This window comes from Pinus tabuliformis, chromosome 4_1 (assembly GCF_031772625.1).
Source record: "Pinus tabuliformis cultivar Carrire ecotype Pingquan chromosome 4_1, CPIR1, whole genome shotgun sequence".
Taxonomy (NCBI): domain Eukaryota; kingdom Viridiplantae; phylum Streptophyta; class Pinopsida; order Pinales; family Pinaceae; genus Pinus; species Pinus tabuliformis.
In genome coordinates, this window is record NC_142303.1 from 475,339,582 (window position 1) to 475,366,219 (window position 26,638).

A 26,638-nucleotide genomic window follows, 5' to 3' on the forward strand; every position below is an offset into this window, starting at 1 on the left:
GTAAACATCCATTTCTTTCTTTACACCAGCTCTTTCCTTAGGAAAATAAATGTCATTTATAATCAAGACTTCATAAAACTAGCTGCTATCATATTTCAGGAATCTAGCTCCAAAATATTTCATGTATGGCAAGGTTAATGAGAAGACAGACGTGTATTCCTTTGGATTAGTTCTTCTAGAGCTAATAACTGGAAGAAAACCAATCAATGACAAGAATCCTAAAGGCCAAGAAAGCCTGGTTATGTGGGTAGGGCTCTAGTGTCCTTGCTTGTTTTGTATTTGATAATTTTGGATTCTTTTGGTTTCTTTGTCTTGGCTCAGAATCTTAATCTCTTGTAAGTTTCAAAATTTAGGCAAGGCCATTACTGGCACTTGGCTATGTAAAAGAACTTGCAGATCCACTTTTGGAAGATGCTTATGACATAAGCAAGATGAAAGAATGGTCATTGGTGCAGCATGTTGTCTGAGACAGGCAACTCAGTTTCGACCTCGAATGAACAGAGTAATTACTCTTATTCTCTTTAGTTGCGTGTATATGTTTCAGTTTCTGATCTTATGTCAAATTTAGTTGCTTGAAGACATTTCCTTTCCTGTGAGGAGTTAGTGCTAGAATTATTTTTGCCCATAACGAAGAATGGTACATGAAATATCGAGTTGATATCTTTCTGACATAGAGTTAAGGGTGTTTAGATCTAGTGTTTAGGGTTGTAATCTAAACATTTGTTCAGTAGTTCAATTTGTAAAATCATCACCCTTAAACAAGTTAGCCCTGAATGCTGATGGTGGATTATGGCAAAATATTCAAAGCCTCAATTGCCAATAATCTCTTTTTCCATTAATGAAATATAATATTCTTTGAATGTTAGCAAAAGAGATTACCTCATATCTCAAGCCAAAGCTTCAGTATGCAAATTACCCCTCCCTAAATAGGCAAGAAGAGCCAGCATATCTACTTTCGCTCCAATATCAAGAGAGTATATATCTTTCCTGAGAATCACTATCCTAGTTGAAATCTAGATTGCAAGATCTGAATTGAAAGCTTTGGTTTCCCCAAATAAAGTGGCTTACCTTTGTATTAAACTAGCTTTGTCAAATTTCAAATAATGGATAAATGTTAATGTAAGAACGTGAACTTATTCTTCCTCATTGTTTGTCTGTAACTTATTATTGCAGATTTTGAAATTACTACGAGGAGAGGAGATGACCTACCTTATTGGACCAAGAGGCAATTGACAATGTCCATGGAATTAGATGAATTGATTAAGGATGAATCCAGAGCAAACTCTGGGAGTTGTGACATCTAAACTCATCTATCACTTGCAATGCTTGGAGTTGATGATGATTTGGTATCAAACAGTAGTCCAAATCAAAATGTAGATCTTGTACATGAGAGCAGAACCTTGGAAGATTATTTCTATGGACGTTATAGCCGTTCAACAAGCTTTGATTGATTTAAATCTACTTCTCTGAGCTTCATAATTTTTCTTACTCCTTGCTTTTGTAAAAGCTTCAATATTTTATACTTGGTGTATTATTGTGAGCCATTGTCACTACTTAGCTGTGTTCAATTTCAACCACTCTGCATATTGGCTGAAGCTGTGTCTGAAGTTGAGTGGAGTCCATGTAAAATCCCTTGCCAATTCCTTGTATAAATGTGAAAGCCATTAGTGGTCACTCTTTTGAGTGACCAACTGGTGCTCACTAGAGCTGAAAATTTTCTTGTCCTTGTCTTTGGAGCAATTGTATGTATGTGGAAAGAAAAGCAATTATGATATCGCTATTGATTTGCCAAACCATTGTTACGTACTTTTTCAGGTCTGAAGATGTGTAACTTGTGGTTTAGCCTGGTACATTCTCTTGTATACCAGTTTACTTTGAATTTGTCAATATCATAAGCCGAGTAGTGATTTAAGTGTATGTCTGCATGGCAGAACTGCATTGGGCTTGAACTTTTCTAAAATTAAGTTGTATTTAAAGAAATATGGTATCCAAAAAGCATAGAACTCCAAACATCAAATCTCTTTGCTCCTTGTAGGCTTGAACCAACATCTCTTCTAGAGAAATTCAACAATTCTAATTTAATAATCCTATCGGCCTCTCTTTGTACCTTTTGGGACAATTGCTAGTATAAAAAAACATCTTAAATATATTTAGGCTTTCGATGTCATTTAAAAGCATGACGATCAACCATATCAGCTCATTAATGTCATTTATTACTTGGGGAAACATTCTTTAGTTATCTTTCCCATTGTGGCTGTGTATTTTTTGAAAGGCCTTTCAATACTTACGAATTACGATGGACGTATTTCAATTATGTAAAAGGTTTAACATTCCTAAGCTTTTAGGATTTCGTTGTTTGAAAACATGCTGGTCCACTATATATCCTCATGAATGAATACACAATGTGATTTATTAATTCGTGAAACATTTTTTAATTATCTTTCTGATTGTTATTTTGGTAGTTTTTAAATATCTCTCCAAAACTTTTATCTTGGCCTTTTCATGGATGTTATGGCATAGATAGCACGGGGAGAGTCACGTTCTTGAGTCGGTTACATTGTTCAGGGTGAGGCATTGGCTAGACTTCCATATTTAGTATTTTTTTCATTTTGTGGATTATGTCTATCAACATTATTATGTGCATTTTTTATTATTATTAATTATGTGCGGAATAACATAACAACAATACATAAATCCCAAAACTTAGGCCAAACAACAATATATCAAATTTATATTTCTATTATAAATTTTTGTAATTTTATATATATTTTACAAGGAGAGGTTACCCCTGAATGGGTAAAGCTTTCTACCCAAATTATACACAAACTACTAAGTTTCTTTTACCCAAATTATGCAAAAACTACTAAGTTTCTTTTACCCAAATTATGCACAAACTACTAAGTTTCTTGCACGTTGTCATGACCTCCCAACACACTACCGTGCACTAGTTGCATGCTATCGTGTTCTTCTCCTTGTTGTCGTGATAAACCTGCACAGTCATGACCTGTCTAAAATGTCGTTGCACAATTGTGATCTCGCTACCTGCAGTGTGGGTGCATTACCCAACTCCCATGCGCCTTTCTTTAGACCCAAATTGCCCGTGACCCATTGCTCCTCCTCGACCCTTCGTACTGCGAACTATACCGAGTTGTGTTGTGTGTTTTGCGGTTATGTCAACTCTCCACCTATGGTCATTCTACTTATACGCTCCCCACCGTGTGGCTTTTCCAATAAACGTGTCGATTGGGGCGTCAACTCACCAAGTTGACCTGCCACCAACACATACCATGCCCCTTCGCTCATTGTTGTATATCGGCCCGTCGCATTTTCTCATCGTTGTGTTGGCTCATCGCACTTCCTTGCTATGTTTGGTTTTTCGCCCCCCGACTCACCCGTGTTGTGTCACCCTCGTTCAATTGACCCGCACTCGGGTGTGGACGCGCTGCTCCGGTGTGCACCCTCGTCGCACGTTTTACCCGTCGCATTTAACCAAAATTGAGTTACTAATAATCAGTTCATCGCTCCATGTGTCACGTTTAACCGAACTCACCGGGTGAACTCTCCATTCGCATGCCTTTAACAGAACCCGAGTCAGGCATGTGCCCATCGCGCCTGACACTACGTCCACACACCCATTGCACACTTGGGCGCGCCCATACCGATGACTCACATCTACGACTCATGTGCGCCTGATTGGGCACCCTACTCGCCCAAGGGCGTCGATGTCGACTTAGGGTCCTAATATCCTCCCCCACCACAAGTCATTGTTGTCCTCGATAATCCAATCAATCGTGCCAACTCCTCATTAAACTTTGCAATCTCCTTTTTCCATCTCCACGGTGAATCCTCCATCTCCCAACCACTCTCCTCTAGTGCGCCCTTCCATTGAATGAAGAACTCCCTCCGTGTGGCACTCCCAACACTTGTGGTCCTGAGATCCAAGATCTTGTCCAGAACCAAGTTTGGTCTATCCACAATCATGGTTGGTCCCCTTGGTGGTGGTGTCCTCTCAGGATGATGTGCATCAATTCTACATCTCTTGAGTTGACTCATATGGAACACAAGATGTTTCGAGCGCATGTGGCTCGGAAGCTCCAACTTGTAAGAAACTTCACCAACTCGTTTCTTCACCCAAAATGGCCCTTCATACTTCCTCGTCAAAGATCTCGTAGTCTCTTTCAGTGGTTGAAATTGATCTTCGATGATCCTGAGAAAAACCATGTCCCCAACATCAAAGTGTGCGTCTTGTCTATCCTTATCTACCCATTTCTTCATTCTCCCTGTTGCATCATGCAGATGTAACCGTCTAACTCCAAAGACTCCTCCCATGTTGATAAGAATCTCTTCACATGTGGACTCCTAAAAAATCCCCTTGGTAGCACAGTGTGTGGAGCAACTAGCATCTGTCCATTGACCAACTCAAATGGACTATACCCGGTTGCGGAACTCTTCTGCAAATTGTAGCTAAATTGAGCCACATCCAAGAGTTTAGGCCAATTTTTCTAATCATCCCTCACATAATGTCTCAAGTAGTCCTCTAGTTGTGCATTAATCTGTTTAGTCTGCCCATCTGTCTATGGATGGTAACTTGAACTCTGCAGCAACTCTATCCCGACCAACTTGAACAAAGTGGTCCAAAATCTGCCTGTAAAATGTGGATCTCGGTCAGACATGATACTCAAAGGTACTCCCCAATACTTCACAACATTCTTAAAGAATATCTCAACAATCTTCTCGGCCCCAACGATATCTTTTTCGGAATGAATACGACATACTTGGAAAAATGATCCACAACGAACATAATCTTGTTATACCCTTGCACCTGCGGTAACTGAGTGATGAAGTCCATTGAAACACTCATCTAAGGTCTCTCCGGAATCAATAAAGGCTGCAAAAATCCTCCCTGTTTCTGGTTATCTGGTTTGTCCTACTAACAAATGATGCACATATGCACATACTCCTCCACATCTTCCCTCATCTTCTCCCAAAAGTACCCTCTCTCTAATAATGTCAAAGAATGACACTGCCCTGGGTGGCCAACCCATGGAGAATCATGGCACTCCTTCAAGAGGTGCCTCCTAATTCCAAATGACTTTGGAATGTAGAGTCAATTCCCATAGAATAAGAGTCCATCTTGTAGGAAAAACTTCTTAGTCTTCCCCTCCTTCACTTGCTTCAGAATGCTCTTTGCCTAAATATATGTCTCCACACTAGTACGTGGTCTACTCTACATCTCATCGGCCATATGAACTCGACTCCTACTTATTTTAGCATGGTCCTCTCTCCTCAAGTGCGGCTAATTGTCCCTTCCTAATGAGGGCATCTGCAACTACATTGAGTCTACTTGGCCTGTACTCAATAGTCACGTCGAACTTTGCCAAGAAGTCATGCCAACGAGTTTGATTCACTGACAACTTCAGTTGGGATGAAAAATAACTAGCAGCAACGTTATCATTCTTGACAACGAAAGGCTTCCCAATCAAGTAATGCCTCCATACCTATAAATAGTGGATGATCGTAGTCATCTCCTTTTCATGAACCAGATACTGTCACTCTCTATCCTGTAACTTCTGACTCTCGTATGCCATTGGATGTCCATCCTACATGTGACTCCTCCAATCATGAAATCAGAAACATCTGTGTGCACCTCACATAGTCTCTCGAAGTCAGGTAGCTTCAGTATCGGTGTTGTAACCACGCTTCTCTTCAAATCCTTAAATGTTGCATGACACTTCTCCATCCATTTCCATCGCCTATCCTTATTCAAAAGGTCTGTCAGTGGCATAGCCACTTTGGAATACCCCTCTACAAACTTTCATTGGTAGTTGGTCATCCCCAAGAATATTGTCGTATCATGGACATTCTTCAGGTCAGACCAATCCTCGATTTCCCGCACCCTGCTCGACTCCATCCATATGTGACCTTGACCCACTGTTGGGCCGCCAAAATTAACATTCACTTTCACTTTATATCTCACCTTTATCCTCATTTTGTCACCTCATTCCATCACATTATCATTACATAAACCTACATTATCATTACTACATTTCACATTTACATTTTCCAAAGTTATTAATTTCATGTATTTTGAGTGGATTTATGATTAAAAGTTAGAAAAATAACATGTATTTCCTTATACCTAAAAATGGCTGGAGTTTGATGACATGTGTAGATCATTTGGAAGCTTCCAAGGCACCCTTATGTGGCCACCCAAGATGAAATTCAAATTTCAACCCAAGAGGTGGACCATATTCCAAGGAGAAAGATCATGGAGATCTTGATGTGTCATAGGATTTGTATCTAGTATTTATGGATATGTTGAGACAAGTATGGATCTAGTAGATATTTAATGGATTTACATTTATTGAGAAGATATCCCTAATTCATGTATAAATAAGAGGAGCATCCTTCAAAGGAACCTAACAGTTATCAATTATTCATTAGCATTAGATTTATGATTGTTCATTAAGCATGAATAATATCATTTTCTCCAAAATTATGAGTTATGAGTGTTGTTTGATTCTTAAGGTGTGATAGCTATTCATGTGTGCTCATTGAGGAATGGAAGGATCCCCATACCAAGCTAAGTACACTTTGTTGTAGAGTAATGTTCATAGTTGTGAATATAGTAGTTTTACTTCGGGATGTTTGTCTTATTTCTTTGTTGTAAATACTTGTAGATAATTCCATTATGAATTCATGTTATGGCCATGTTTTGTTGTGTGAAGATTGATCTCCTTTCAGTAATTAGTTTGGATGTGGAAGGACAACTAGGACTCTTAGAAAAGAGCCTCTTCTCCGTGAACTAGGGTTGGACGGAATCAAGATTCACTTTCTTATATGCTTTACTAGACTAAATTTATATGCTTTCGTAGTTACATTTCATTATGTTTTCATATATGTTTGGCAATGTTATTATATAAGGAGTGTGGAAGGACAACCAAGACTCTTGAACAATCTAGCCTCTTCTCCGTCTTCTAAAATAGACTAATTTTATTGACCAATCATTTATATGATTTCATAGTTACATTTCATCATGCTTTCTTAGATGTTTGGCAATGTTATCGAAGGAATGTGGAAGGACAACCAAAACTCTTGAATAAGAGCCTCTTCTCCGTCTTCTAAAATAGACTAATCTCATTGACCAATCATTTATATGCTTTCATAAAATAGATCTGAATCTTTTCTTTTCAAAATAGTTTAGATTTGTAATATGCATTTCCATTCTAAACAAACTTCCTGCAACAGTTTCATCTGAGGTCCCATATATTTTGGTTTTCTTCTAAGTTTACGAAACCCCCGGGTTGACAAATTAAATGACATGGATTTAGCATACAATCAAATCGCCCTACATTTTGACGTCGTTGTCAGGGAAGCAAGCTTAGATGTAAGCTAGTTAGGAGGATTGTTTGACAAGCATTTTTCATTTAAGGTCATTTCCATTTAGGATTATCTTTATTTACGTATTTTCATTTAAGTTTATTTGCATTTTCATATAGAAAACATAGAAATAAAAGAAAACATCCACAAATAAAAAAAACCCCATTCTTGAAAGAAAGAAAAAAAAAATCCAATTGCAACAAACAAGATCTGAAGAGCTTTGTGCTATGACAATTGAAGAAGATCAAAAACCTAAATATCATACTCAAATTTGGTCTCAACTAGTCATTAGGTTACATTCTTTATCATCAATTTTTTATGATCATGTCCAAGAATTCACTAAGGTTTATTTTTCAAACTTGGATATGAGTTTACTCATGATCTTGTTACGCAGATGGATGCATTGGAAATTCTCTTATACTTAAGAGAATGTTTCATTTAGTAAAATAGAACTAACAAATAAAAAACAAATTTTTGTGATTTTTTTAGAGTAAATTTGCAATTTTGTGGTGCAATAAGATCCACTCATTTACTAACCCTTGGCATGAAAAATTGCAATAAAACAAACAATTGTGAATAAAGAGCATAAGCGAAGAGCAGGAGCGATAATTTCAAGTATGAGATCAATTCTTTTCATTTTATTTTCTGCATTTAAAAAAAAAACAATCGATTAATGAAATCTCGAGTATGCTCTCTTCTTGCGCTTTATGAAAAAAATAATAATAATAATAACAATAATAAAAATTCATGTTAGTATATCTTTAAAAAAAATAAGAAAAATTCTCTATTTTAAATGAATTTTTTCTTTTTAAATTTTAATACATATATATTTAATGGAACATATATATTAAAAAAAAAAAAAAATTCCCAGATGCGGGTGTTTGAATCCCGGATGCGGGTGTTTGAATGGTATGATGGTACGAAGGTGGCGCTTCACATGGGCAGGTGTCAGCCCATGCACGCCACGAGGTACCTTGCAGAACGAGTGAGCTGGTCTCACGCAAGGTTTTTAATGCGGTTCTTTTACTCCTCCATCCGCCTCTTGGTTAATTGTGCAATGGCGCTTCAAAATCTATGTGCTCCCGCGGCCTCCTCGCATTCCTCTGCAGTCTCTTGGCATTCCTCTGCGGCCTCTTCGCATTCCTCTGTAGCCTCTTCGCACTCCTCTGCGGTGCTGTTGGTAACTCAGGGTCAATCACTTTCAGTGCCCAATTCCGTCTCTGTTTCAGGCACGAGAGTGTTTCATAGGCATTGGGCTCAAGTTCAAAGGGCTCACGTTCTGGTTAGTCATTCCCCTCCGTGTATTTGCTCGCTTGTTAATCCTCTGTACATTGCAATGCCGAGAGAGCGTCCTAGGATGGGAAGCAGACGTGGAGGCTCCCGTGGACGTGCCACCTCTCAGAGGTCTGCCCCCATCTCCCCCTCTTCCTCGGTCGAGTTGGCACCTGAGCAAAACCGTCCTCATGTTACCAGAGCCGGAAGAGGCAGAGGACACGGGCGTGGTAGGATGGCTGAATGTGAGCATGCGGCGCATCCAACAGTTCGTTATCGTATCCCCTGCACTCTTGCCAATTCCACTTTCTTAGTTTCTGTTACTATAGAAAATTGTGAAAATCTCAGCGGCCAGGCAGCAGCACATCCGGCAATTCCGCCAGAACAAGGGATGGCGCCTCCAATTGATACTCAACGCCCGGTCATGGGAAGCTCCTCCTTGGCGACTCAAGCTGCCCCTGCAGGTCCAAGCGAGCCAGCTCAGGGAGACCCAACCGGCTCGGTGGTCCTTCGCTCAGACTCGGAAGACTCTTTGCAATACGGGTGCAGGGTAGTGGAGGAACCCTACACTACGGATGATGACTGATCTTGTATGGCATTCTGCTCTCGGCAGCCTAAGAAGTAGGCGCATTACTCTGTTTTTGAAACTCGCAATTTTGCCTGTGTCAGGTCATAGTATGTGTCTATATGTCTCTGTGTCGACTGTATGGGTCTGTATGTCTGAAAGTCCTTGTTTAGCGCTGCACAGTTGCGCAATGGTTGTATGTCTCAGCTTGTCCCTGTTTAGCAATGTTTCGGGTCTTAGGAGAAGACGCAACAGAAGGAAGTCCACCAATTTTTGGAATGTGTTCATCTGGGCTAATTGTCAACCTCATGGCAAGATTTTCAAGGCTAAGGCCTTGCTGTAACTTTTTGAATCTTTTTGTATAATAATAGAAGTAGACATATTGAGAAAAAAAAGAAAAGAAAAGAAAAAAATAATAATAATAATAATAAAAAATCAATAAAGTATTTCTTTTTAAATTTATATAAATATATTTTAAAGAAAAATAACATATAAAAAATTAATAAAACAAAACACATTAAAAAAAACCATTAAAAAATAATAAAAAAATTAAAAACAAACATAAACCAAACAAAACATTAAAGAAAAAAACAAAAACTATACATTATAAACCAAGACACATAATTGAAAAAAAAAAAGAAAGATCAAAACCTTCCATAATGGATAAAACAATAAAGAGGTCGAATCATATATAAAAAGCCCCATGCATAAAAATGAACATACAAAATCCCAGACGACATTGGAAAAAACCAAAGGACCGAGGTTATTCGCCTTGGAGAAAATGCATGACGAGTTGCAATTAGATTTGTGTTCTCGTTTCACCTCTTTAAACTTGCAATAATAAAAAAATCTCTGCGCTATTCAAGCAAGCGGTCGAGCTTAGGGAAGATGGACAGTTTGAATTAAAATAAAAAATTTTGGTAGTGAAGTTGGGCAGATCCACTCTTTTGGGGAAATCGTGGGCTCAATCATGGAGAAAATCTCAGGAATAAGGCGAAAATCCATCAGAAATATCGTCATCCACCATCTATCATTCTGTTGCGGCTTATTTTGACCCAGAATTTCGATTTCTCTGGCATGAGTAAATCTACAGCATTTGATTTCTGAGGAGATAGAGGAAAATCGATTTCAATTTCCGGAGGGTAGAAGAAAAGAGTTACCACTGGGGAAATGATTGTTGGAGCTGCAAAAGCCCTGTTCATGAACGAGATATCCACCGGTCTGGACAACGCTACAACATACCAGATTGTTCAATGCCTACGCCAAGTTGTCCACGTTTTCAATTCGACGATGGTGGTGTCACTCCTGCAACTTGCCCCTGAGACCTTCAATCTCTTCGACGATGTCATTCTACGTTCAGAAGGTCATGTTATTTACCAGGTATCGAGATTGTGATTTTTGAGGATGACGCAGCTGAGCTAAATGGAGATCTTAAGGAGTGCGTTCTTCAATCTTTGTTCGTTGGATTGGCAATTCTTCCTGTGTATACCCTGAGGAAAACAGATGGCAATCAGAATGAAGGAAGATGAGAGGAATGAGAAGATTATACGAAGTTTTCTGGGGCTTCCTCCCAATCGAAAATGTATTAACTACAACAGCCTCGGAAACCAATACGTGTGTACAAATTTCTGGACATTTGTTTGCACGACTTGCAGTGGGATCCATTGGGAGTTCACACATCGAGTGAAATCAGTATCCATGGCTAAATTTACTCCTCAAGGAGTGACTTCTCTTCAACAGGTGGCAATCAGAAAGCAAAAGAAATATATTTCAAAGACTTCGATCCACGACGTCATCAACTCCTAGACAACAGCAATGTTGATAGGCTTCGGGACTTTATAAAGCATGTATATGTTAACCAGAGGTATAGTGGTGATAGAGGCGGTGATAGACCTCCAGGAGAAAAATGGGTGATAGAGATGATGCCTCTGAAAGTAGGAGACCAGATTCATTTCGGTCAGATTCTCGTAGCTCTCCATATGAAAACGAATATGTACATCGTCGTTATGGTGATCGTTCTGGATCTGGTGCTCGAAAATTTGATTATGACCGAAGTCGTTATGATGATCGAGGATATGAAGATAAAAGATATGGTTATGGCGAGAGAAGAAGTCCGGGTCAATACGAATCTGATCGAAGTAGATATGATAGAAATGTTCAATACAATCGCCGCTATGACGATACCTACACGAGAAGTCCTACTAATTTTGAAAGTGGCAGTGATAAACGCTTTAACTATAGGTCTGGAAATGGTAGCCAAAACAGGAGATTTGAAGATCGTCATTATCCTGACACACCTGATAGACGCAGGCTTGAAGAACAATCACCAAATTATCAGAGATATTATGATATCAATAGCCCTCCTCCAATCCGTCCAGTGAGGGATATTTTGGGTGATGATATTCCAACTCTTAAAGTCAATGATTTTCCTCGAGAAAATGGCAGTAGGGATATTGAAGGATCTACATGTTCACTACCTGAAGCCCGTAGATAATTCCGGGGCCAGAGAACTGCATCTTCGAGAGTATGTTATTCCGCGTGATACGTTTCACTACCAGCCACGTTCGTATTTCTCACACTTCTCATGGAAGATTATGAAATGGTTTTCACTTCAAGATTTCGCACATGAAAACGTTTTATAGATGGCAAATTTCGTCTTTATTACGTTGTTTTTTTTGTTATGTTTTATGTTTTCGTTACGTAGGTTTTTTTTTAATATAAAAAGAAATGTTATATGTTTGATTTTTATTATGTTTGTTATATTTTGTATTAATGGAATATAATGTTTGTATATATATTTTAAGTTTGTACATATGTTTTTGTTTTTGTGATTAGTATGTTTAATGTTTTCTTCTTATATTTCAGTGTTAAAATTTTGTAAGTATTTCATTAGGTTTTTTTTTTAATTTTTTTTATTTTTTAAAGAAAATTGCCATGAAAAATTGTTATATAAAAATTTCGATGTGAAAATTCATTTCTTGATTGAAGCAAAGTGAGAAAAATATTTGGCGTGATGATCCACTTAAACACACCTATTGAAGAAACAAAGGAAAGAATTGGAAAACACAAGACAAAAACAATTGAATAAAAGCGCAATAGCTCACCTTAACTAAACTTAATTGCAAATCGAATTTCGGTAGATTGAGTTTTTACATTGTCAAAATCATGCTCAAAAATTTGTTATTGGTTTTATCTAATGTTATGTCTTCAAGCATGATGTAGGAAAGAAGAAGAACTATAAAGGCGCTTTATTTGCAGGATCGATTGATGAATTTTTTTATCAAAGATTTTTTTGCAGGAATCATCAAGCATTCGCAAATAATATTTCTTTATCTTTATGAAATGCTATGATTCAAACATAAATGGAAGAAATTGTTTACCTGTGCATATCGTCATTTTTTTAGAAATTGGATTTATTATCGCAATTGTGAAATTGGACTAACCATTTGAAACAAAGACACGTCATGACCCTGTTAATTATGCAAATTTTTTGTATGTACCTAGAGAAATTGATCACTTCTCTTTGAACACAATTACGTTTTATTGCCATATTAGTGCCATGTTTGTTTTCAGGGTCTATGACAATCGAAGAATTGGAGGTGAATTTGTGCACAATTGTTTTTCTACAACAAATTTCAAGAAACATGAACTAATTGACTCCATTTCTATCATCCATAAATGTCATCATTTTTCTTTCCAAAATCACAAGCTATTCAAGCATTTTCGCTAAGCATCGTCATCACCATTTTTCTTGCAAGTGTCGCATGTTTTCCACTTACATTTTCCATTCACATTTTCCATAATTTCCATTCATTAACCCATTAATAGAGACATTCAGCTTGCTTACATGCTAATTTGTCATTTTGCTTTCCGTTCACTTGTTTACCCTCTTGTCATTTTCTTTTCCTTTAAATAAATCCAGCTTGATGCAAATTTTCACTTATAGTCCTTCTAAAGTCATCATTTCATACTCACGTTAGATGATGGGGGATTCATAATGCCTCCCTTCTAACAAGTCTTGGCCTATCGACATCAACACATTATCTAGGTTCAGGGCTAGAGTTATTATTAGTACCTTGAGGCTTGTATGCATCAATGACAAATTCTTTCGCCAAAAATCATGGGAATACATCAATTTCCCTTGATCGTTGGATCTTGCAAGTGGCTCGACGTCAACTCATTTATTCTCACTTCGGAAGATATACTTAGGTACCTTGGTACTCATTGACATTAATGGTGAGTTTGTCTCACATTGGTTAATGACATTCATCAATGACCAGTGATCTAATGACTTTTTTCCATGTTCGACATCGACACATTTATTCACACAGAAACAATTGTGCCACGATATGGGATGACATGAAGACTATATGATTCAGTAGCATATTCAACAATATTTTGTACTTTGGAACAGATTTAGTAGCAGTAATAAAGGATCCACATTCACGACTTCATCCATCATGTATGCAACCAAGACGCAGATCACATTCTTGTATTCTTCATTCCATGATTCAGCAGCAGGAGCTACATTTTTCTACATATACACAGTTTGTCCACTTAGGTAAGTAAAGGTATGTTATTTTCTAGCTTTTTATCATATAATTCCTTTAATACTGAAATTATAATTTTTGGAAAATGCTTCACCATATTCCCTTTCTCATTTCATAAAACAAAAACTGAAAATACCTTTAGTTGGGGGGGGGGGGGGGGGGATTCATGTTCATACCTCATATTCACATTTCATGATATATATCACATTCATATTCCATTATCACCTTTCATATGTCATATATGTCCTTTATGCACATGTCATCCTAACCAACATACTTTTCCAAACAACTACTATTGCATTATGATTCAAACATTACATGTTTTGCAAATAATGATCGAAGAATGAATGGTTGATTAAATGTTTTCAAAGTCTTCTGATGCAACACAAAAACAACAAAAGCATTGTTACACAAGAACCAATACTAATCAAATTTTGGTTGTCACACAAGAACCAACCAAAATAATCTGTTGCAATCGAATGTTTTTCAAAAAGAACACTTTACAAAAGGAACAAAGTTATCAAAAAAAATTATGCGAAGTTAAAAAATCGATATCAGCTAAAGTTCATATAAAAGAAAGACAATTCAAAAAGATTAAATCATGATTAAGTGAATCAATGCAATAGATTGCATGAGGAAATGCAATAACTTAAGTTGGGGGGGTATGTTGGGCCACGAAAATTAACATTCACTTTCACTTTATTTTTCATTTTTATCTTCATTTTGTCACCTCATTCCATCACATTATCACCACATAAACCTACATTATCATTACAACATGAGTTCACATTTACATTTTCCAAAGTTATTATCTTCATGTATTTAGAGTGAATTTATGATTAAAAGTTAGAAAAATAACATGTATTTGCTTATACCTTAAAATGGCTTGAGTATGAAGACATCTGTAGATCATTTGGAAGCTTTCAAGGCACCCTTATGTGGCCTCCCAAGATCAAATTTGAATTTCAACCCAAGAGGTGGACCATATTCCAAGGAGAAAGATCATGGAGATCTTGATGTGTCATAGGATTTGTATCTAGTATTTAGGGATAAGTTTAGACAAGTATGGATCTAGTAGATATTTAAGGGATTTACATTTATTGAGAAGATATCCCTAATTCATTAGCATCAGATTTATGATTGTTCATTCAGCATGAATAATATTATTTTCTCCAAAATTATGAGTTATGAGTGTTGTTTGATTCTTAAGGTATGATAGTTGTTCATGTGTGTTCATTGAGGAATGGAAGGATCCTCATACCAAGCTAAGCACACTTTGTTGTAGAGTAATGTTCATAGTGTTGAACTATGGCAACAAGAATATTCCAATTTTAATTTGTCCCTGAAGTAAAATTGAGAATTAAAATTCGAATTTAGTCTCACCCGCAGTTTGAAAAATAATTAATTAATTCATCTTGAATTAATTAGTTGGAGAAATTCAAACATGAAGTCTTTGTGAAGTCATGCAGCAGTTATCCCTTTGATTGAGGAAGTTATCCCTTAATTAAGGAGATAAGGATGAATTGTAATTAGTTAGCTCAGTTAACTGAGTTAAGTCCAGTTAGATTAGTTCCAAACAGTTTGTGGAACTAATTGTGAGTTTAGTTAGTCAATGCATGCATGCATGAAACTAGTGTACTCCAGATAACTGAATATTCTCTCATAAATAACTCATGCATGTTAGTATAGACAAAGACCCAGTTGAGATTAAAGGCAGGGATAGTGTACTATCAGTTGCAAGAATTTTCCTATAAGAAAATCTCTTTCATGCAGAAGGAATTCATTCCTTGAGATTTGCGAAGTTTTACAGTGTGTTGGAGTAGTGTGTGAGATCAGTGTCACACAAGGTTATAACAGGAACACCCAGGGAAAACTGCGCAAGGAAATAGGAGGCTTGGAGGGCAGAGGAAAAGGCATATGAGTTGTCTATTCTATCTATGAGCAATAGTGAGGGATTGTACTAAGAGCTTAGAGCTGTGAGAGCTAAAGTTGTGTGTAACCCTGAGATATTTCCACTTGTATGATAATACAAATAGCGGGGTTTTTAGCTGAGGCTTTCCCCAGCGTATTCTTTTGTGTTTCATGTGTATGGTTTCTTATTCTTTGTTATATGTGTTCCGATTGGTCTTGCTCAAATTGATTAAGCTTCCACAAAGTTTGATTGTAGAAGTAAATCAAGTATTTTGCTTTAGTCTATTGCATTATCAGGTTGATCTACAGTTAGAATTTCTACATGGTATCAGAGAAAAGGTGATCAAAGTGGTGAACAGTATACTGTGAAGGGAAAATTCGTAGTTTGAAGTTCTTGATTGCAGGTACAAAATCGAATTCTTATCACACCTTAAAGTTCACCAATGGTGTTCAATGGCTTGAGACTCGAGTATGCTCTGGATGGCAGCTCGAATTACATAGCATGGAAGGATCGCATGGAAGCGGTATTAGAAGACAATGGTTTGAAGGATTTCATTGATCAAGAAATCCCTAAGCCAACTGCAACTAATGCCCAAGAATTGGTTGAATGGAAGAAGTGTGTGGCGAAGGCAAGGCGAATTATTCTGGAGGGAGTTTAAGACCATATTGTCTCGAGTCTCCATGGGAAGGAGACTCCATTTTCAATGTGGAAGACATTGAAGGATCTCTATCATAACAGTAACGACCAGAGGAAATTGTCGCTCAAGGACAAGCTTCAGAAAATCAAGTGTGAAAAGGGCGACACTATTTCTACATATCTGAACAAGTTTACCACCTGTAGAGATGAGCTTGGTAGTGTAGGAATAAAGACTTACGTTGATGACATGGTGAGTCTTGCTCTCCTCAGTCTTCCAAAGAGCTGGCATAGCTACCATGACTCGGTGAATGGAAGAGAGAAACTGTTAGATTGGGAACAACTGTGGTCAGATCTGATGCAGGAGGAGATCAGGAGGAGCACCAGAGATGGTTCTTCATCTAAGCATGATGATGAAGAAAATCTAGCCTTAGCTAGTAAGGCAAGGAAAGGGAAAGGGAAGGCTTCCCATTCCAAATCGAGTTCTTCTCATGGTGGGAAGAAGGTTGACAAATATAAAGTGAGATGCTTTAATTGTCATGAGGTGGGCCATTATGCACCTAATTGTCCATTGAAGAAATCCAAGAAGGGATCCTCGAAAGGATCAGAAGGTGAGGCACTGGCCTCTCAGTTCGAATTGGATTTTAGCCTTATCACATGTATGGTTTCATCGATGGTGGGTTGTGTTTGGTACCTTAATAGTGGAGCCTCATTCCACATGATGGGCGATAAGAGTTTATTTAGTACCTTGGAGGAGAAAGACCTCAATATGCGCATAGAGATGAGTGACGACGGGAAGTACAGTGTCTCAAGAGTGGGCAAGATTACTTTTCAGAGGGAGCATGGAGCTCCTCTCACCTTGACAAATGTGAAGTATGTCCCTAGATTGTTGAAGAACTTGGTATCGGTCACAATGATGTTGTCTTCAGTAAAGGAAAGGAGTTCCTGAGACACATAGCCACGGGTCAAACCAAGAGGATTGGGATTCGAGTGAAGAATCTCTATAAACTAGAGGTAGATGATTGAGCTGCATTGAGTTCGAAAGCAGAATTGGTACAAAGCCAAGACATTGGCGAGTTATGGCATAGACGGTTGGGCCACTTGCATCATGGGGCCTTGAAGATAATGCAACAGATCTCTACCGGACTTCCCATAGGTAAACTTGATCAAGTGGATACATGCAAGTTTGTACCTTGGTAAAGTACACTGAGTCTTCCTTTCATGATCGAGACAGTCAAGCTGAGGCGATCTTGGAGCGAGTTCATACAGATGTGTGTATACCATTCTCGACAGCGTCCACCACGAAGCAAAGGTATTATGTGATTTTCATTGATGATTTTTATCGTAAATGCTGGATTTATTTCATGCAGAAGAAGGATCAAACCTTCTCAAAGTTTTGTGAGTTCAAAGCTTTGGTTGAGAAAGAGTCAGGGAAGAAGATCAAGGCCTTGAGGAGCGACAATGGTGGAGAGTATGTCTCTCAAGAGTTTAAGGACTTCTGTGTACTAGAAGGAATTAAACGGGAATTGACAGCATCTCAATACCCACAGCAAAATGGGGTGGCCAAGAGGAAGAACAAAACGATTGTGGGGGTAGCTTGGGTGATGCGGCATGACCAAGGCCTACCGCTTCATTTGTGGGCTGAGGCATGCAACACAATGGTCTATTTGCATAATAGAAGCCCGCATCGCATACTTGAGATGAAGACACTAGAAGAAGCTTTCTCTGGGAAGAGACCAGATGTGAGTCACTTCAGGATCTTTGGGTCATCGGTATTTTTCGATGTGACCAAGGATGCCCGGAAGAAACTTTAGCTGACAACTGAGTTGGGGATGCTTGTGGGGTACACTGATACACCTCACAACTATTGGGTGTACTTGCCTACCATTCGAAGGACAGTGGTACGCAGAGATCTAAAGTTTGATGAGCACAAGGCCATGCAAGTTTCCCTTGAGAGGGAGCTCTAACTACAGGCTATGGAGGAACTTTTGGTTCCTAAGGAGGAGGAGCCTCAGATTGATGCGAAGTAGCCGCATGCAGAGGTTCCGAGAGTGGAGGCATCCACTCAAGCAGAGTCTTCCAGAGATGAGCAGAAGTGCTCAAGGGAAGTTGAAATATTGTTGTTGGATGCGAGAGAGAATGTGGGAGAACCATCTTCTCTGCGCAAAAAAATGAGGTCACCTGATAGGTACACTAGATACATGGCCCTTGTTGGGGAATGTATTGAGATTGAGCCATATTCCTTTAAGGAAGCAGTGCAGCAGCCAATTTGGGTTTATTCTATGGTGGAGGAGTATGACTCCATAGTTCAAAACAATGTTTGGGATGTGGTTCCAAGACCGAAGAACAAGTCAATTGTGAGTTCCTGTTGGCTTTACAAGGTAAAGCAAGCTACTAATGGTAGTGTGGAGAAACATAAGGCAAGGTTTGTTGCCCGTGGTTTCTCATAGGTCGAGGGGATTGACTATGATGAGACTTTTGCTCCTATAGCGAGGTACTCATCTATTCGATGTTGGCACTATCAGCACAGATGGGTTGGAAGATCCTTCAGATGGATGTGAATACTGCATTCCTCAATGGAAAGATTGAGGAGGAAGTGTACATAGAGCAACCGGAATGTTTTGAGACCTTCGATCGTGAGTCGCATGTGTGCTAACTCAAGAGAGCTTTGTACGGGCTGAAGCAAGCACCTCGTGCTTGGTACACCAGGATCGACAACTACTTCACCGAGTCGGGCTTCACAAAGAGTGAAGCAGATGCAAACTTGTACCACATCATGGTGGAATGTAAGCAGTTGATCATTGTTCTTTATGTTGATGATCTGATATTAACAAGTGATGATCAATTGGTCATGTCTTGCAAGGAGGACCTTGCAAGAGAGTTCGAGATGAAAGGCATGGGTCTCATGCACTACTTCCTTGGCATGGAAGTGTGGCAGAAGGATGGGAAAGTGTTTTTGTCTCAAGGCAAGTATGCCAATGAGATACTTAGGAGATTCCACATGGAGAAGTGCAAGCCCATGCAGACTCCTCTAGCAGGTAACTGGAGGAAGGAGGATGCTACTTTAGGAAAAGTGGTAGAAGCTATTGTGTATCAGCAGCTTGTGGGTTCATTGATGTATTTACTGAACACACAACCAGATTTGTGCTATGCAGTGAACCAGCTAAGTCAAGCTATGGTTCAGCCTACCAAGCTGTTTTGGAAGGCAGCTAAGCATGTTTTGAGATACCTCAGAGGCACATCTCAATATGGATTATGGTATAGACAGACAAAGGGAGTGAAGCTACAGGGCTTCACCGATGTAGATTGGGCAGGGAGTCCATCAGATCGGAAGAGCACATCAGGAGGAATTTTCAACCTTGGGTCAACTGCAGTTTCTTGGTACAGTAGAAAACAGAGGTCAGTTGCACTCAACTCAGCAGAGGTTGAATACATGGCTGCAAGTTAGGCAGCATGTGAGGCCATCTAGATGCGGAAAATTCTAGTTGGTTTGTTTGATCAGAGGATGGATCCAACTGTGATCTATTGTGATAATCAAATGTGTATCAAACTCTCTGAGAATCCAATATTTCATGACAAGTCCAAGCATATTGACATTCGGTATCATCATCTCAGGGACTGTGTGGTGAGGAGGATCATGTTGTTGCAGTATATTTCAATCAAGGACGAAGATGATGACATTTTGACTAAGGCATTGTCAAAGTGTAAATTCGAGGATCGGGGTGGCGAATAATCCCTTTTTTGTTGAGAGGGAGTGTTGAAATGTGGCAACAAGAATATTCCAATTTTAATTTGTCCTTGAATTAAAATTCGAATTTAGTCTCACCAGTTGTTTGAAAAATAATTAATTAACTCATCTTGGATTAATTAGTTGGAGAAATTCAAACATGAAACCTTTTTGAAGTCATGCAACAGTTATCCCTTTGATTGAGGAAGTTATCCCTTAATTAAGGAGATAAGGATGAGTTGTATTTGAGTTGTAATTAGTTAGCTCAGTTAACTTAATTAAGTCCAGTTAGATTAGTTACAAATAGTTTGTGGAACTGATTGTGAGTTCAGTTAGTCAATGCATGCATGCATGAAACTAGTGTACTCCAGATAACTGAATATCCTCTCATAAATAACTCATGCATGTCAATACAGACAAAGACCTAGTTGAGATTAAAGGCAGGGACAGTGTACTATCAGTTGCAAGAATTTTCCTATAAGAAAATCTCTTGCATGCAGAAGGAATTCATTCCTTGAGATTTGCGCAGTTTTATAGTGTGTTGGAGCAGTGTGTGAGATCAATGTCACACAAGGTTACAACAGGAACACTCAGGGAAAACTGCGCAAGGAAATAGGAGGCTTGGAGGGCAGAGGAAAAGGCATTTGAATTGTCTATTCTGTCTATGAGCAGCAGTGAGGGATTGTACTGAGAGCTGAGAGCTATGAGAGCTAAAGTTCTGTGTAATCCTGAGATATTTCCACTTGTATGATAATAAAGATAGCGGGGTTTTTTAGTTGAGGCTTTCCCCAGAGTATTCTTCTGTGTTTCATGTGTATGGTTTCTTCTTCTCTATTATATGTGTTCCAATTGATCTTGCTCAAATTGATTAAGCTTCTGCAAAGTTTGATTGCAGAAGTAGATCAAGTATTTTGCTTTAGTCTATTGCATTATTAGGTTGATCTACAGTTAGAATTTCTACACATAGTTGTGAATATACTAGTTTTAATTCTGGATGTTCATATTATTTCTTTGTTGTAAGTACTTGTAGATAATTTCAGTATGAATTCATGTCATGGCCATGTTTTTTTGTGTGAATATTGATCTCCTTTCAGTAATTAGTTTGGATGTGGAAGGACAACCATGACTCTTAGGAAAGAGCCTCTTCTACGTGAACTAGGACTGGACGAAATCGAGATTCACTTTCTTATATGATTTCCTAGACTAAATTTATATGCTTTCATAGTTACATTTCGTACATTTCATCATGTTTTCTTAGATGTTTGACAATTTTATTATAGAAGGAATGTGGAAGGACAACCAGGACTCTTGAACAAGAGCCTCTTCTCCGTCTTCTAAAATAGACTAATCTCATTGACTAATCATTTATATGCTTTCATAGTTACATTTCATCATGCTTTCTTAGATGTTTGGAAATGTTATTATAAAAGGAATGTGGAAGGACAACTAGGACTCTTGAACAAGAGCCTCTTCTCCACCTTCTAAAATAGACTAATCTCATTGACCAATCAATTATATGCTTTCATAAAATAGATCTGAATCTTTTCTTTTCAAAATAATTTAGATTTGTAAATATGCATTTCCATTCTAAACAAACTTCCTACAACAGTTTCATCTAAGGTCCCATATATTTTGGTTTTCTTCTAATTTTACGTAACCCATGGGTTGACAAATTAAATGATGGGGATTTAGCATACAATTAAATCGCCCTACACCCACTATGTGTCCAAGGAATGAAATCTTGGTCTGAGCGAACATACACTTCGACTTATTCAAGAACAATTGATTCTTCCTCTGTGCCTCAAATACCAAATCCAAGTGCTTATTATGATCCTCCATGTTATCATTGAACACCACAATGTCATCCAAGTATACAACTACAAACGAATCAAATATGGATGCAAAACATCGTTCATCAATGTGCAAAATGTAGCAGGAGCATTGCACAACCCGAATGACATGACAAGGAACTCAAAACTCCCATATCTCGTCACAATCGCGGTATTCTTCTCATTACCTTCTTCTATCCGCACCTGATAATACTCATGCCTTAAATCAAGCTTTGAAAACACTTAGTCTTTCACAAGCTTATCAAAACAATCCACAGCAAGTGGCAAAGGATATTTGTTCTTTATCGTCTTCTTATTTAGTGCATGATAATCACAGGGCATTTGTAACTCATTCGTATCCTTCTTTCTTTAAAAAAATATTGGAGCACCATATGGGGACCTTGAAGGCCATATGAAGCCTCAGCCAAATCCTTCAACTGTCGCTTCAACTCCTCCAACTCAGACCCTGACAAACAATATGGAGCTTTTTCCTGGTGGTTGCTTCCCCAACTCTAGCTCAATGTTATGGTCCACTGCATGTCTCAATGGTAGTACTTTCGGCAACTCAGCAGGCATCAGATGTGCATACTCAGCCAATAAATCAGAAATCTCGGTTGGAATAGGCATCTCAATCCATCATCATCGTCAACCTCCCTGATTATTGTCGCATATGTATCGGCATCTAAATCTCGCATCGCCCTACTCATACTTAGTGCAGACACATGTTGCACCTTCACCTCCTTACATTGTTGGTGAGTAGGCAAAGTCCATGTCCATGTGTATCCAATCAACATAGTCTCATCACAAAATAGGACAACAATTTCCTTGTTTCCCTTCAGAAAATCCTACCCCAATATCATGTCAAAGTCATTCATCTTCAACGTGATTGTGAAGCCCAAACAAGCCTGTCAATCAACAATTCAAACTAGCACATCACTTGCCAATCCCGACACTTTAGCCCTTGAGTTCACTGCCTTGACTTCCACATCCTTAGGTGTAAGTTGCAGCCCAGCTTCCTTTGATAATCCCATCATAATAAATTTATGAGTGGCACCCATGTCCACCAAATCTTAGATGGTTCTGCCATGAATCTCCAATTTAAGAAACCCCAAATTTTGCAACCATCATTTCTTCTGCTCAAGAACCCCTACTTGCATACACCTCTGGTCTCTGTTGCATCTTGTTGTATTGGCTCTGATACCATCTGACATGCCCCCGAGTCGGCTCCACCATTTGCGGCGTCGTGTGGCACCGACTAAACTTCCACACTTATTATTTTTTCGTCTTCCAAACTACGCCTATCAACATTATTATGTTTGTTTTATTTCATGATTAGTTATGTGCGTAATAACATAACAACAGTACACAAATGCCAAAACTGAGACTAAATAACAATATATCAAATTTTTATTTCCATTATAAATTTCTGTAATTTTATATATATTTTACAAGGGGAGGCTGCCCTTGAATGGGTGCATCCGTCTACCTTAATTATGCACAAACTGCCAAGTTTTATGCACATTGTTGTGACCTCCCAACACACTACCGCTTTCTTTTTCCCACTGCCATGATAAACCTGCATAGTCATGACCTGTCCAAACTGTTGTTGCACAGTCATGATCTCGCTACCTACAGTGTGGGTGCATCACTCGAATCCCTATTCCTTTGTTCAGACCCGAACTGCCCGCGGCCCACTGCACCTCCTCGGCCCTTCACAGTGTGCACTATATCGAGTTGTGTTGTGTGCTCTACATTTGTGTTGACTCTCCACCTGCGATCGTTCTACTTATATGCTCTCCGGTGTGTGGCTTTTCCAATAGATGCATCGATTAGGGTGTCGACTCACCAAGCCGAACTGCCACCAACACATACCACACCCCTTCGTTCATTGTTGTATGTTGGTCCGTCACATTTTCTCACTGATGTGTTGCCTCGTCGCACTTCCTTACTATGTTTGGTTTTTCGCCATCCGACTTGCCTGTGTTGTGTCACCCTCATTCGGTTGACCTACACCTGGGTGTGAGTGCGTTGACCAGTTATGCACCCTCGTTGCACATTTTCCCCGTCGTGTTTAGCCCAAACCAATTCACCAACAAATGGTCTCCTACTCCATATGTCACCTTTAACCGAACTCAACGAGTGCATTCTCCATCCGCACACCTTTAACCGAACCTAAGTCGAGCGGGCACCTATCGCGCTTGCCACTACGTGTGCACGTCCATTACATACTTGGGCACGCCCGTACCCGCGACTCACCTCTACGACGTCTCATGTGTGCCCGACTTGCCCAAGGGCGTTGATGTAAACTCGAGGTCCCGACAAGGACAAAAACACAATTGCTTTATCGATAAAGTGGACAATAATAGAACCGGTTCTAAACCTTAAAATGGAGAAGAGAGCCCAAAACAGATGGTGGTAGTATTGGGGTGTGCATGAAGCTTAAAGGATTTTTACATGCCAAATATTGAAGAGAAATTTAGTATATACCGAGTGATAATGATTACTATGAAATCTGATCAAAGGTAGGACATAGGAAGATTATGAATAGTTCGTTTCCTTGATTTTGCAATGATATTTTCTTAGCCTTTCTCAAAATGCTTGTTCTTTGTTTTAGATGGATATTTTAAGTTGTTCATTCCCAAGGCTAGTAGGTGAGGTAGTTAGTAAGAATAAAAATTAGATGTTGAAAGTTAATGGTTAGTTTAATTGGTACATTAGTAAAATAAAGCAGGTCAAAATGAGCAAGTGGAAGGAAGTCACTAGAAGCTAGGACCTTCCTCTGCTTTCTTTACTCTACCTTAAGGGTAGAAGGAATTTGAAACAACCAAGAGTGGGAAGTAAAACTTGAAGAAATGATGGAGCAGGAATCCTTGGTCAGTGGCAAGCTAAAGGAAAACTGAAATGTAATACCATGTCAAAAGAAATGGAAGCAGGATTTAGGACCCCAAGGTATGCTTCTTACAACGAGAAAAGTTACTAAGCTTGAGTCATAGACACAAATGTCTAGCTATAATAGATACACCAAATTGAAATAGGAGTGCACATTAATTGTGAATAATATTCCTCTTTTTCTCAAGCAGCGTACTTTGCACCCATTAACATTAGTTTTGAATATTAGTCTTCCATCCTAATTTCAATTTTTAGAAGAGTATAGTGTTGATAGAAGAAGTTCAAACATTAATTGCGTTCAGAACATGATGGGAACAATACCACCCTTGTAAATGACAATATGTTGATAAGTAGGTTGAACCCTGTCAAAACGGTTGGAAAGGTGGATTTACACCACCCTCCATTGTCATTGGGAAGAGAATTGTTTGGCAAGCAAAAAATGGTGACAATAATAGCCACAATGCCAAGTAAACACCACCGAGGATCATTCTATTTGTTGCATTTAATTTTGTAATATGCACAACGAGTAAGTCACTAAGGATTGTACTATTTGTTGCATTTCATTTTATAGCTGGCATAGCAAGTATGTCCATTATTGAAAAGTGATGTGCTTAGAGAAATGGTGTTTGTCTTGTACCCTTGGTTACACAAGTAACCATATCCGCACACACAATTTGTCAAAAATTACACCATGTAATTACTTCGATAATATAGAGAATTAAACATACTATAATTCAATGGAAACTTTTTTGGCTTGTAACAATTCTACTAAAATTTCAACAATTTTGTCACACCATAGAGTTACCCATTGAACTTGATGCATCATTGCCTCCATAAAACATAGCACTCGTAGATTGGTAGCTATTGTCTAATGCATAAGCCGCACCAACTATCCATGAAAAATAAAACCTTGTCACCAGTAGTAGAAACACCATTTTGCTGCAAATCATTCAAATATTAGTAACAACGATAAATGGTTGAAGAATTACAAGTTTAGTTATGTAGAATTCACCTAGATTTAATATCTAATGTTACAACTAAACTAAAAAGGGACTTTTGCCTTACCAAGTACAATTACTCTACTTCTTGGCTATTTTGAATTTGAGATTAATTTTTCACACAATATTCATTAATTTGTCACAGGTTTGGCTCATAATGATAAGAAGAGACAATGGTTCTTCTTTGCTCTAAGATATCATAATAAATTCCCTAATCCTAACAAATTGATGATGTAGATTGATGGTGTGAGTTTATTGGATTTCCACCACTTCAGACTAGTAGAATGCAATAATTAGCCAAATGAAAGTTAGACCAACTTAACATGTGGGAAGGCAATGATGCGGTGAGGAAAGCCTCAATTACATTGCAATGTTATCAGCCTTAATTGCATGCTTACAACAATCTCAAGGCAGCATTTTTTGACTGCTAAACTAATAGAATATCATAGATCATTGCCTAAATATAATATTGGTGTTAAGTAAGAGGGGTGGGAGGTACTAGGGGATCTTTCTCAATCCTAGGAATTTAGGAATTGAGTTACAAATGGAGGTTGGGGACAACCACAAACAAATAAGAAAAGTCTTATGCTCTCTTCTCTGGTTTTAGATTCTTAAACTCAAACAGAGTCAAGTCTCTTATAGCCATTGAGACTTTCATCATAATTATCAATCTAATGAATATGTTGACGAGCCAGAATGTTCCGCCAACAGTAGGGAGTCTCCTCAGTGTGAAGTCCCAATTATACCTCACATTGTTTGGGATGGAATCCCCATCTGGTTTGTGGACCCAACTGCCACCATGTGTGTGTGTGTGTTTTACTCTTGGCTTTCAAATGCAGAGAAATAAATGTGAGACCAAGTGTAAAATGCCAAAAGAATGATG

At 38.5% G+C, this 26,638-nt stretch overlaps 1 protein-coding gene and 1 pseudogene across 1 annotated transcript; one reads left to right on the top strand and one right to left on the bottom strand.

The window, feature by feature from the left end:
- Positions 1-3,738: 3,738 nt before the first annotated feature.
- LOC149176540 (uncharacterized) lies at positions 3,739-4,329 on the bottom strand. The gene has a single exon (XM_089421508.1). The coding sequence runs from the start codon at positions 4,327-4,329 to the stop codon at positions 3,739-3,741; it is 591 nt and encodes a 196-aa protein (XP_089277634.1).
- A 6,383-nt stretch (positions 4,330-10,712) lies between these two features.
- On the top strand, positions 10,713-11,711 carry LOC149176541 (putative ADP-ribosylation factor GTPase-activating protein AGD14; annotated as a pseudogene).
- Positions 11,712-26,638: the final 14,927 nt, after the last annotated feature.

Coding starts and splice junctions, on each gene's coding strand:
- LOC149176540 (XM_089421508.1), bottom strand. CDS start 4,329: ATGGGAGGAGTCTTTGGAGTTAGACGGTTACATCTGCATGATGCAACA.